Below are 13,103 nucleotides of genomic sequence, written 5' to 3'. Positions count from 1 at the left end.
TCCTCATATGCAGATCCTAACCTATCATGTATACATATGTCCATGCAAACATCCATGTGGTTACAGTATAAAATATACTGACGAGGCTGACGAGGATAAGACGACGAGGAAGGACAGATGGACACAGGAGTCATGAAAGAGGACATAAAACTACTTTTTGTTGTTTGTTTATTTTAGCTTCAACTCCATCCTCTTTAAATTTTTATTTAATTTTGTGATAATAAGCAACCAGCTTATAATCAATAGTGAAAATGTAAACTCCGGAGCAAAGCTCCATTTGTTCTGAGTGGTCATTATTCATGAGATTCATAGAGCTTTGGACAGGGCAAGGGTTTGAGTGCCTAGCTTAATCTAGCCATGTGATGTTTTTACATGTGAGTTAACTAGACTACATTGATTTTATTGAAAATGTATATTATTAAAATTAATGTTATCCAGTTCTTTCTTTTTTGAATGTTTGACTAGTGGTTCTCATCTTTCCTAATGTTATGACCCTTTATACAGTTGCTCATGTTGTGCTACCCCCAACCATAAAATTATTTCATTGCTACTTCTTAACTGTATTTTTCTACTGTTATGAATCATAATGTAAATATCTAATATGTGAATATCTTATATGAAACCACCAAAGAGAACAAGACCTACAAGTTGAGAATCACTATAATAGACTCTTCCAAAGCACAGTTGTTAGGGCAGCCATTAACAAAGATGGTCTAAGTTCAAGAGCTTGTGACCCTGAAGAGTGAAGTGATTAGCATGTGGCAAACTTCCTAGTGATGAGATGTGACATTGATCTGCCCGTGTTTTCTATCTCAATGGCATCCAGTCAGTCTGTCCAAAACATTTTCTTCCTATTTTTATGTATAGCCTTAAAGGAGGTAGGGTGATGACCCTGTGTTATCAAGTGAGTGTACAACACTTGCAGAGTCTGTGTGAAAAAGGAAAACTTGGCTTGTCACAAAATCATGGTTTGCTACTTCGGGAAGGCAATCAAGGTTCCCTTTTGAATGACCACCCAAGTCACCTTTTTAAGTAATGCTGTGCCGGCACTGAAGCATGTGTGGCATTGCTGACTCCTCTCACAATGCTTTCTAAAGGGTCTCATTGCCTCACTCTTAATTTGTTTACTCCCAATTGGCTTACCAGAAAAGGATAACTCTACCCAGGAAAGGTGATTAAAACAATACATTTAATTTCAAATGTTACCAAAATAATTCTGTTTTGGAGAAACTGATATGCCATATCTGATATTGTGCCAAAAGAGGTGGAGACGCGTGCATTCCTTGAAGATTTAAAGGCATTTGGGACATTTGATTTATTAAATCACTCCCTGTTGGATAGCTATCTCATCAACACAGGGAGTGCTTGTGTTCGGAGATATCATTCAGTGAGAAGCTGCCTCCCATAGTCTATTAACATCTGCTTCCTTGAGTGGAAACAAAAAAATGTTTATGTCTCAGAATGGAAAAGAAATTTCAATATCTTTAAAGTTACTTAAATAGTATTCTCCATGTTCTCTACGTTCTAACAGAGTCATTAATAATCATCTACCATAGACAAAGAACTACAAACAGTTAGGACTGGGAAGAGCTGGGGAAATAGTCTTCTCTGGGAAAGAGCATACCAACTGATTATCCCAAACCAATGATCAACCCCCAAAATATACACACAGGTAACATTGTACAGACTGAGCAGGTTGTATTTAGGAATATACATACATACATACATATATATGTATGTATGTATGTATATATTTATACACATATTCATGGACACATGTAATAACAATTAATGAACATAAGAGGCCATGAACTTGAAAGAGAGCAAGGAGGGGTAGGCATATGGGAGGGTTTGGGGGTCAGAAAGGGAAGGGAGAAATTATATTAATCTCAAATATATATATATATATATCAGAATTTTAAAGGAATTACTTATGGAGAAAAGAGAAACCAGTAAGCTAATAAGGGACTTTATTTTTCAAGTTCTGATTCAGATTAATAAAAAATGGCTTGATCAAGGAAATGTTCTATGGTAGGGGTACACTATTCAAATCAACACAACAGAATTGATTTTTCTCTTCATGGAATCATGCCTGCATTATGAATCCATGAATGTACCAAGTAAGTTGGCTGGGTGAGGTGAAGACCCTCTAGACCAATAATTTTCAACACCCTCATTTTGCAACCCTTTAATGCAGTTCTTCATGTTGTGGTAACCCCCTCCAAAAACCATAAATTATTTTTGTTGCTATTTAACAACTGTAATTTTACTACTGTTATGAATCGTAGTGTAAATATGCAGAATATCTGATATGGGAACCTTATGAGAGTCATTCAACTTCCCCACCCCAGCAAGGGATGTGACCCACAGATTGAGAACTATTGTTCTAGACTCTTGAGTCCAGAGGAGAACCCCTTATGGGCAGTTTGCTGGGAAGTGCTAAGTGCACCCTGCTGACTTTAAGTAGAATGTTCCAGACAGTATACAGCATGGAAACCCTCACTCTGAAGAGGATAGCCATGCACATCCCCATAGGAAGAGCTCCAAATGCCTATTTGCCAAAATGTTTTTTCTGCTTTAAATCCATAAGGGAAGAGGAGGCCCCACCTCCTCTGTGTTCTTCTAGGAAACGTCCCCAGCACAAGCCACCACCGGTCATATTGTTAGACTTTATCTCTGAAAATCTATACTTAACAAAACAAATGGTCTGAGCCCTGTAACACCAGAAGATTTATGCAAATAACATAACAAACACCTTGGATAGTTCCCACATAACTGACCTTCTGTATAAGAGTGTTAAATTCCCTATACACATAAACACAAACAGAGAACATTCCTGCATAATCCCAGGAAACAGGTTACATAAGTGTGGGCTTTCCCTTCTTTGCACCCTTGTGTGATGTACCACCCATACAGTCTTCACTTTCAAATAGTATATGAATTAAGGTCTCATGCTCAGTCTTGTCCATGGGAACAATGTGGCACTATTCTCAGAACTCAAATAATAATACGTTTATTGAAGAATGAAAAAAAAAATGATCTGAATAAGTCATTCCATCTAATTCTGAGGGGTTTTTTGTTTTTGTTTTTTGTTTTGTTTTGTTTTTTGTTTGTTTGTTTTGTGTGTGTGTGTGTGCTTGTGTGTGTGTAAGTCTTCATGCTTAATAAAGAGAGTAAAATCTGGATATGAACCTAGCTTTCTCTGACTGGAGAGCATCTTCACTTAGCTCATACACTTGATAAATAGGTTCAAGGTGAGATGGCTGTGATAATGTCTATAGACATGAGTTTGTATCCCAGAGTGATTTTTAACTAAACAGGATATGCTGACAGAGGATCAGATGTCATTAGATGAAATCAACTGTCCAGGGTTTACTTCGAAGCCCTCTTACATTTGTGTTCAAGTCAGCAGATTCTTTAATCTTTATACCTGATACTTAACATAGAGCTAGCCAGCGACAGTCTTTTTCCATGCCAGTGATGGGCTGGATCCAGCCTCTACTGGCTTCATATTGGTAACCTAAAATCAGCTTTGGCAGGGGTATTTACACCACAGAGATTGGCAAAAGCGCGTCATGGTCTTTCTGTAATTCCAAAGAGACAGTAATAAGGCGCTTGCCACCTCACAGCAATGGCCTGTGACTCAAAGGCAGACACTATGCATAGTCACACTTATGGAAGTAAAAGTAACACTCACTCTACAAACCCCCTGAAAAACCTTGGACAAATGTCATCACAAGAAAGCTCCAAAGACTTTGGTGAGTCTTGGATTCCCGTTGATCTGCATTTGGGGAGGATCTCTGTCCACATGCTCAGAATTCTTATATTACTAAAAGAGATTTTGAATTGCTTATTGTTTTGTTACAAAATATGTGCTGTTAGTGTAATGTGAGAATAAATGAGCTTAATGTCTTAGTGTAAATACAAATATATGAACCATAAAATGTGTTAACTAGTATGTTGCCAAATAGAAGCCTATTGCAGACCATATATTTTACATTTTCAGCTAATCACATTTGAAAATAAGAAGTGAATGCCAGTTATAGTAATATATGTTAGCTAACTTAATGATCTAAGTTCTAAATTAAATATTCAGTCATGATTAAAATTTAACATAGCCTATATCCATTTTTGTACCAATTTTTCAAAATCTGTATGTAGTTTATACTTCAAAACACATTTCAACTTAGCTGCTAAATTTTTATCAAAACTCATTATCTTAATTTAGATCATAAAATGTGCAGGTGTAAAAGGGTATTTGCCTTCCAACCTTTTCCAAATATATTTAAATTCTTAATTAAAGCAATCATTAATGATAAAATGAAGTATAAAATTATTTTATTTCCCAGTCACATTAGCCATATTTCAAATGCTTGGTAGACACTTGTGACTGGTAGTAACTTTAAGCTGGTTATCTTGGACACAATAACACAAGAATATTTGTTAGGTAGAAATGAGTTCTACTGTGTATAGACCACTATCCCAGGGCCTTTTTTGTTTGTGCCTCACAGTGTCATAACTAATGTTCCTATTCTGGAATCCCACTGGATTCCAGAGAAAAGAGCAATCTTAACTAAATTACAGTTTTGTTCTATGTAACTGTGTCTCTGACCACATCAGGATCCATACCTAAGAGTGTTCTCATTCCATTGTAATGAGGACAAGAAATTCTTTTCACCACTTGACTTCATAACATAGTGAACTACATAGCTCATGTTTTGGTGATGATTAGGGTTAGGGTTAGGGCTAATGGCTAGGGTTAGGGTTAGATAAGCCTGTTGCATTCCAGTCACGTAAAGCTAACTGCAGTACACAAATAATATATGATAATGATGGTGATAACTAATTATGGCACAAGTTCATGTATTTGCTTTAGCACTATATTTTCTACCACTGGTTTAGGGTATACACCTAGTTGGGAAAACAAAAGGAACCATTTTTACTTCATTTTGATTACATTATTGTCTCTTTCATTTATTTTAATCTCCTGGTTCTTCTTCATCATGTCCTAGGCTATATTGTGTGTGTGTGTGTGTGTGTGTGTGTGTGTGTGTGTGTGTGTGATATCATGTATTCATGGCACACAGTGTGCTATACACCATCCAGATCTAGATTAGTCTAAGTAAACTCTACAGTTTTCAAATGACGAAGGCACCTAACAACATTTTTTTTCTCAGAACATGTCCTCAATGTTGAACAATACCATTGTTATTTTTTATAAAATACCAGGGGCTGGTAGATGGCTCTGTGAATACAGCACTCTCCATGCAAGTTTAATGACCAGAATACACATAAGGAAAGAGAGAACTGACTTCACACAACTATCCCCTGCCTTACAGATAGATATGTGCTATATAGCTTGTATATGAGCATACACCACACACACACACACACACACACACACACACACACACACACACACACACACACAAATAGTATTTTTCTAATTGTGCAGGAAAAAAAAAACTCTAAACTTTTCCTTGCTCACTAATGGGAGGAAAATAAATTGACTTAAAGCATTTACTTCTGATCAGTTTTCAAATTATCCCCACCATAGAAAAGTCCTAACAGGAACTCTGAATGCAAACTATTCAAATAAATGCTTGGTGCTAATTAGAAGATGTGATTTGAGGTATCATTTTGGATAAGCCTTTGCATTTTTCTACACTGAGTTAATTTGATTTTGCAACATTTCATTAGTAGTACACACCAACACTAGGAAGCACATATTTATTAGGTTATCTCTTGAAATCTTTGCTGTGCAACATAAACAATTCTATTTCATTGTTACTTTTAAAATCCACTCTTTTTAATATCAAAAAAGTAAAATTAGCAAAATGAGAGTTTGAGGGAACTCAACTATTTCTGATTAATCCAGCTGTCATCATGGTGTTTCTCCTACTTGCTCACCAGTACTCCAAGCCAAACTCTATCCACAGCTCTTCCCATATATTAATATGCTAACATCACACCTTAAGGAGGTCATTGTCCAATTTTTTTTTTTTTTTTAAAAAAACTTTACAAAAGTTAGAGGTGGTTTAAGGGGGATGGTTCATTTTATGTGTGCTAAATTATAAAAAGCTGTGACTGCTGATTTCCTTCCATGTCATTAATCCACATTTTAATATTACTTTTGATGATAATAGGTGTTTCTCACAAAATAGTCTAGCCTGTGTTAAATTTACCTAGTACTTGCCTGTATACAATTCTCTCATTCATGATGGCTTCTTTCCCTTTGGTCGTTGTTCTTATACCTTGAACTTTACCCTATTTCTGGATCTCTTGTGACTGCATCATTCACCAATCATGTAGCTTTCTTTTCCCCTAAGTAACTTAGATTTCCATCATCTTGATTTCTGCCTGTAGCACAGACTTTCACGCGTGAGTCCACCCTTTATCATAGATGTGTCTATCCTGTACCCGGTCACCACAGATCTTTTCAGTATACCTCATTGTAATTAAATTAAGAAAGCATGAGAAGCAACTTTATCTCAAGGAAAATTCATTTTTTGTAATGTTTCCTAGACCAAAACTGATTTACATAATTGAAAATTCTGCTTTAGTCCTGTCATAACTTTATAACCCAGTTTTGCTTATAAATGTGCAGAACAATCTCTATTTACTAGTCTCAGAATATTTACTAAACTTCCTCAGAAATCATTCCTACACATGTTTACCATAGCTTGTCTCACTTTCCTTAGACATAAAATCTTATCTATCATTTAGTTCTAATTTTAAGTCCCTTAACTCAATAGCTGATTGTTTTTTCCTACTTTAACTTTCCATTTTTAGGTAGATTCCATGTTTTCTCAGTTTTAATTATTGCCCAGTTCTTATAGTTACAAACCATGCATTGGATAACTTTTGCATTAATCTCTATAATGCCTTGTACAATACCAGCAGCCACCAATCATTCCAGCAATACTTGCTCATTTTAATTTAAAGTAATGTAGCCTATGACCTTCTTTGCTTGGAGTTGGTTATAATATGTTGGGGAGAAATGTCATATCTAGCTTCTGTCTCTTTTGTGTCTGTTTACTATTTCATAGCCACGGAATGAAGATCACTGTATCATAAGCCTGGAGGTATAATTTGATAGCATTCTTTATTGGACAGTCAATAGAATAGACCAGGTGGATTATTCTAGTTTTAAACTGGTTCTCCCTAAAGGAAAGAGGAAAGCACTCAGGCATTCAGAGTGGAAATGGTGTGACTTCCATTATGAAACAAAAGAAGCCCATTTTCTCCCTCTTCTTTGCCAGGAATGTGTAGCCAAAGAATGAATAAAAATTTAAATAAGGCTGTTTTCCTTAGGAAAATACTGAAAATCTAAAAATTAAATTTGTTATATTCCTCTGAAAAAAATTCTTCCCCTTAATAAATGCCTCATAGGTACCAGGAAGATTGTGCCAGGGGATGAATAGATGAGAGCAAATAAGAGATACTATAATAGAGGGAGCCATTATAGGTTTGAAGAGAAAACTGACTGTACAGAAATGTCCAGAAACCTACAAGGATGACCCCCAACTAACAGTCTGAGCAACAGGGGAAAGGCTACCATAAATCCACTTCCCTGATAATGAGATTGATAACTAACTTATATGTCATCATAGAGCCCCCATCTAGTAGCTGATGGAAACAGCAGACACCCACAACTAAACACTGAGCCAAACTCCTGAAATCAGGTTACAAAGAGGGAGGAATGATAAGAAAAGGGGTCAAGACCAGGCTACAGAAACCCACAGAGACAGCTGACCTTAACAAGGGGGAGCTCATGGACCCCAGACTGATAACTGAGAAACTAGCATTGTACCAACTCAGACCCCCTGAACCTAGGTCTCAGAAGGCCTGGGCATTCTAAGGGACCTATGACAGTGGAACCAGGTGCACAGGTATCCCTGGTGCACAAAAGGACTTTGGGAGCACATTCCCCATGGAGGGACACTCCCTTATAGCCTAGAGTCAGGGAGGAGGGCCTAGACCCTACTCCAAATAACTTGACAGATTTTGATGATCCCTCCTGGAAGACATCACCCTCCCAATGGAGTGGGGGGAACAGGATGGAAGGGGAAGTCAGTGGCATGAAAGGGAGGGAGGGAGGGAGGGAAGGAGGGAGAGGGAACTGGGATCAATATGTAAAATAAGAAAAATTTTATATATATATATATACATATATATATATATATATATATATGAAAAAAATCTTTTTAAAATGCCTCTTAGAGGGGTACTTTGGATGAACTCTTCTATCTTGAGGTTAATGGATCATTGTAAGTATGGACATTTTAGCACAAAGAAGACTTGAGGAAGGGGAGTCTCTTTTTCTGGCATCTGGCACAGTATGGGCATATTAAATTAAAATTCCAAACTCTGTGTGACAACAGAACTTTGTCTTCTTCCAAGTCCAGAGAGATACATGTAGACATCAAACAAGACAGATGATCTCAGCTAGAGCTTAGTATAGAAGAATTCTGTCACCCAGGAGGTGCCACATGGAGTTCTGCAAAGCTGACAGGGACAAGTTCTCAAAGCTAACAAGATCTCTAAACATTATCTCCTGAAACATCAATGAAAGGAGAGTAGAGACTAGAGGCAGATAAAGCTATTAGCTCCTACTAAATGTTTCTTTGACCTCTTGGTTCCTATGCTTAGAGTGTAACAAGTTCAGTCCTTCCACAGCATGTTCCAGATGGCAATGAAGTGTTGTGATCGTCCACTGGGGAGAATCACAGCTTTAAATACACCTGTTTCTATGATGGAAGTGTGAAAATATACTCTGGGCTAATTTTTTGGTTTGCTTGTTTTGTTTTGTGACATAAAAATACATCGTATGGAGATATGCCTGCATTATTACAGCATTGTAGTAACTCCAGTTCCTTATCTAGGAGAAGAAAACACTGGGGACTAAGGCAAAATGTTATTCTGTGGCAATGCTTCTGAGGTTCAGTCATTAGTACCTCAAAATGAAGGAAGTGCAGAAGTTTGAGGATCAGAGAAGGTCTGTCTACGAGTTTTATGATCTGAACCTCACATGTTTCTGGTACCTGCCTGGCCTCTTTGGCATGCTGAAGATCTGTAAAGCAGGAGTGGTATCTTCTAAGAAATGCAAACATTTTCATATACTTATTTTCAACATGCTGGGAGTTGAGAGTTCATGCAAAAATTTTCATATACTTACTTCCAACATGCCTGATATCAAGAAAGCAGATGGCAGGAGCCTCTACCTGGACCATATATTGTAAGATAATTAGTTAAATTACCACCATTAAAATGTATAGTCTGCTTTCTCGGTGTCTTAGCATTGATATTGCTGTGGAGAGACACTGGGACCACTGCAACTCTTACAAGGAAAACATTTAATTGGGGTGGCTCACTTACAGTTCAGAGGTTCTGTACCGTATCATGATAGAACATAGTGGTGTGCAGGAAAACAGAGTAGGAGCTGAGAGTCCTACATCTTGCAGGCCACAGGAAGTGATCTGAGTGTCACACTGAGTGAAGTTTGAGCAAAGCCTGCTCCCACAGTGACACATGTCCTCCACCAAGACCACACCCACTTCAACAACTAATAGTGCCACTCCACTTGGGAGCCATTTGCTTTCAAACCACTACACTCAGTGTCTGTATGTCTGTCTTTCTTTCTTCCTTTCTTTCTTCTTTCTTCTTTCCATTCTTAGTCTTTCTTCTTGTTAATGAAAGTAAAAGAAAACTCCACATGATAGCATTTTCAGTCTATTACATACTTTACTTGGTCTAGCCACTTAATATGTTTCTGCTAGAGAATCCAAAACTAATACTACATGGCCTGTATCCCTAGAAGTAAAGAGAGAGTACTAGTGATTCACATTTGCGAAGTATATGATGCTAAGCCATCAGCCTGTAGCCTTCCACTGAAAAATGAAAATATGAGGGTCCTAATAACATTCCACTTGCTCAAAATCTTCCAGTTAGCTGTCACATTTTGTTCCACCCAAGATTCCAAAGGGTGCTGTTTGGCCAGGGAGGGTCACTCCTTGTAGGAAGGTGTGCAAATATATTCAGACACAAGGAAATACTTAGTTTTCATAGAGATGTACTTTGTGAAGTAAAAATACTTTGAGAACACTACAAAGGAAAAGGTAAAACATTTGGCATTTTATAACTCTTCAGGATTCCATGGCTGTTACCTCAGAGCCACACCTATAGAACCGTGAAAGCAAACATTCTTGCTCATCATTGCAGCATGATTAGGGAGGCAAGAAGAATTATTTCAGTATTGTGACATTTGCACCGTGATAAAAATGAGGCTCCAAGAGGCCCTGGAAGAACTAGTGGAGTGGTGACCAGGTGTGCCTGAGTGACTTGTAATTAGGGCAGTTTTATGAAATACTGGTACTAAACTTTAAAGTTGTCAAAGGCAGTGATCATTCTAAAAGAGTAGGGTACTGAGTTCCTTTACAACCGGTTCAGACTTGTCTCTAGAGAATCCTGGACGTAAGTAGCATAGTTTATTTTTTCCAAAAAAGTGCATTTCCTTCAGATAAAGTTATGTGTTGACAGAACAAGTTAATCAGTCCCTCACTCATTAGACTAAAGGGCTGAGGTGCAGTCACACATAGGCTTCTAAATGGCTACAAAGACCAGGACCAATTGCTCTTGGTGGACATAATCCTGGGTGTTTCTGAGCACACAATCATAACCTATCAGGTCTTTTTTGATGTTTGAAAAAGTTACTTCTCACCTTTCAGATTCCTTCCAGTTAACCCCTCCTGGGATGGCTCATCAGCACAGTGTTTTCTGTACAAACTAAGCTTATTTGGTCCTTGGAGTCTTGTTTAAGAAATGTCAGTAGTATAAAGGATTGTGTTAATCTTTTTCTTTTCTTTTATGTCTTGTCTTTCCCAAAACACTGCACTAGGCAATTTTTTTTTCTATTTTCAGATTAAATTAAAATGAACTCCATGGGCCCTGTTATTAAATCAGTGTTTGGGGGTCATTTGCTGCCAGGCCTGTTGGTCAGGACCTGAAAATCTGTATTGTCCATGGTTCTCCCTGAGGCAAGCACTCATGGGACATAGACGTCATTCCAACCTGCTGCATATCCTCATGACAAACATGACAGTACCGAAGTCTGAGACAATGCAAGACTTGCTAAGATTCCTTCTACACCTTTCCTGTCAACATGCTCCTGCCTTCACTGGGCTTTGAATGTTGTATCATGACCACAGTTTATTGCTGCTTTGCTTGACCTTGTACTTTTTCTGATTTGTAGGTCTCACAGTTATGGATCGCTGGTGGGTGCTCTTAACCTTGGCACTGGTAATCTCCAGCGACGCATTTTCTGGAAATGGGGGTGAGTCCTGCTTTTACCTTTTCTCATATGTAGCATTAGGAAACTAATCAGGGCTGTGTTAAATCCAAATGAAAATGTCTTACGTTTTTAGTAGCAGCAAGTGGAGAACTTGTCTTAGCTTTAATGCCATAAACCAGGAGGGCTTTTCTGAGGAAGTTTAAGGAGGACTATGGTATTCAGTTTTGGTATCTGGTGTTTCCACGTTGGACATCAATGTTATGTAGTGTGCTGGGACATTTATTATAAAGACAAGCCAGGTATCTGAGGGAGATATTAAAATCACACCAAAGCATTATCACCTACTAATTGTTCAGTTCATCTGTGACTAACCGTAGCATAGTCTATTTCCAGAGCTTGGAATACAGTCCTAGTAATCATATTCTCTGGGAAGGGCAATTGCAGGTTTCCAATGAGTTTGTCCCCCTCTTCTCTGCAAGTTTCCATTTGTCTGAGTTACAGGGAAGAAAACACCTGAGCTATGTGACAGGACACCCAGAAGTTGTGAGCTGCCTTGACTGTCATGATATGTTCTCTTCTCTCTTATGTCCCCCTGGTAGTCTCAATGTTTTCAGACTTACATGTCATAGCAAAAACAAAGTAGAATAATGAAAGTGGGTATGGGGGTGTGCCTGGAAAGAAAGTGTCCTCACTAAGAGATGAAGGACTTTTTCAAAGAATATCTTGAGCCCTTGGCAGTTTTCTTTGCCTGAGTTTCACCAGAGGGCAGGAACAATACGTTTTTGCCAAGCCGTGACACTGGGCTCTGTTGTTGCTCAACAAGTCGCTGACTCCCTTACTCAACACCCAGCTCATGTTGGAAAACAAGGTTTAACGGGCGACTTAACGCCTTAAGATATCCTGCTGACCTTGTGACCAAAAATAAATGCACAGTAGTAAGCTGCTGATGGTGTCAAGAGTAGCCTTGAAGGGGGAAAGGATAGGATGTGCTATTTTACTTATCAAGGTGATTCCAAAATATTTACAGAAAAGAAGTCATAATTGTTTGAAATATTTTGGGGTCTTTCTTGTATTATAATGTCAACAATATACAAGGCAGACATGGGTGAATTACTGGCTCTGCTTCAGCAGCTTTTCCCATGGCTGCTTTTAGACCCTGGTTCTGAGCCAAAGAATTACAGCGCAGATCCTCTGCTGTGCCAAAGTCATGGTAGTTTAATCTCCCCTTTCTTCATTAAGGTGACTTTCAGTCCATGGGGCAAGGCTTGAGGAATTTTAAAGCCTGTGAAGTGAAAAGTACAGGATAAGAATCTTTTTAAAAGGTTGAAGAAGCCATCCCAGACTAAGACATTAGAGCTCAAATTATATTTCAACCTAGACAATTTCCAGGGTCTATTCTAAAGCTTAAATATTTTAACAACCTTCAACTTCATAAAGAGGAGAGGCCAAAAAAGGGTTAATGGCTTATTTTAAACAAATTTCATTGTATATCTTTATGGTATACAATGTTACAAAGTGTGTGGGGGGGGGCGCACATAACTACCCATTTTTTTCTGTGGCAAAAGAAGCCATGATCTATTTGTATAGCAGAAATCCTGAAGATAATAATCTGTCTTTAACTACAGTTCTCTTAGTGTCCATTAATCACTGTACTTGTTAATACTGCATATTTACCTCTTTGTACCTAGAAATGATAGTCTGCCATGACTTCCCCCTACCTGGATCTGGTAAACACTGTTCTCTGTATACATTTAGCTTTGCTTTTTAAAATTGCACAAATATGCAGTTGTGTTTATTGTTCTTTATAGAGCTG

General features: G+C 38.0%; 1 protein-coding gene across 1 annotated transcript in view; it reads left to right on the top strand.

Annotated features, from left to right (window-relative positions):
* The window catches only part of Ghr (growth hormone receptor), a 222,419-nt gene that overhangs the window by 87,414 nt on the left and 121,902 nt on the right, over positions 1-13,103 (top strand). Inside the window, exon 2 of the mRNA XM_051182481.1 lies at positions 11,252-11,332. Within this exon, the coding sequence (XP_051038438.1) occupies positions 11,252-11,332 (81 nt within the window). The remainder of the gene's footprint in view (positions 1-11,251; positions 11,333-13,103) is intronic.

Source organism: Phodopus roborovskii, unplaced genomic scaffold, assembly GCF_943737965.1.
Source record: "Phodopus roborovskii unplaced genomic scaffold, PHOROB, whole genome shotgun sequence".
Classification (NCBI taxonomy): Eukaryota; Metazoa; Chordata; class Mammalia; order Rodentia; family Cricetidae; genus Phodopus; species Phodopus roborovskii.
This window is presented reverse-complemented; position numbering and strand designations above follow the sequence as displayed.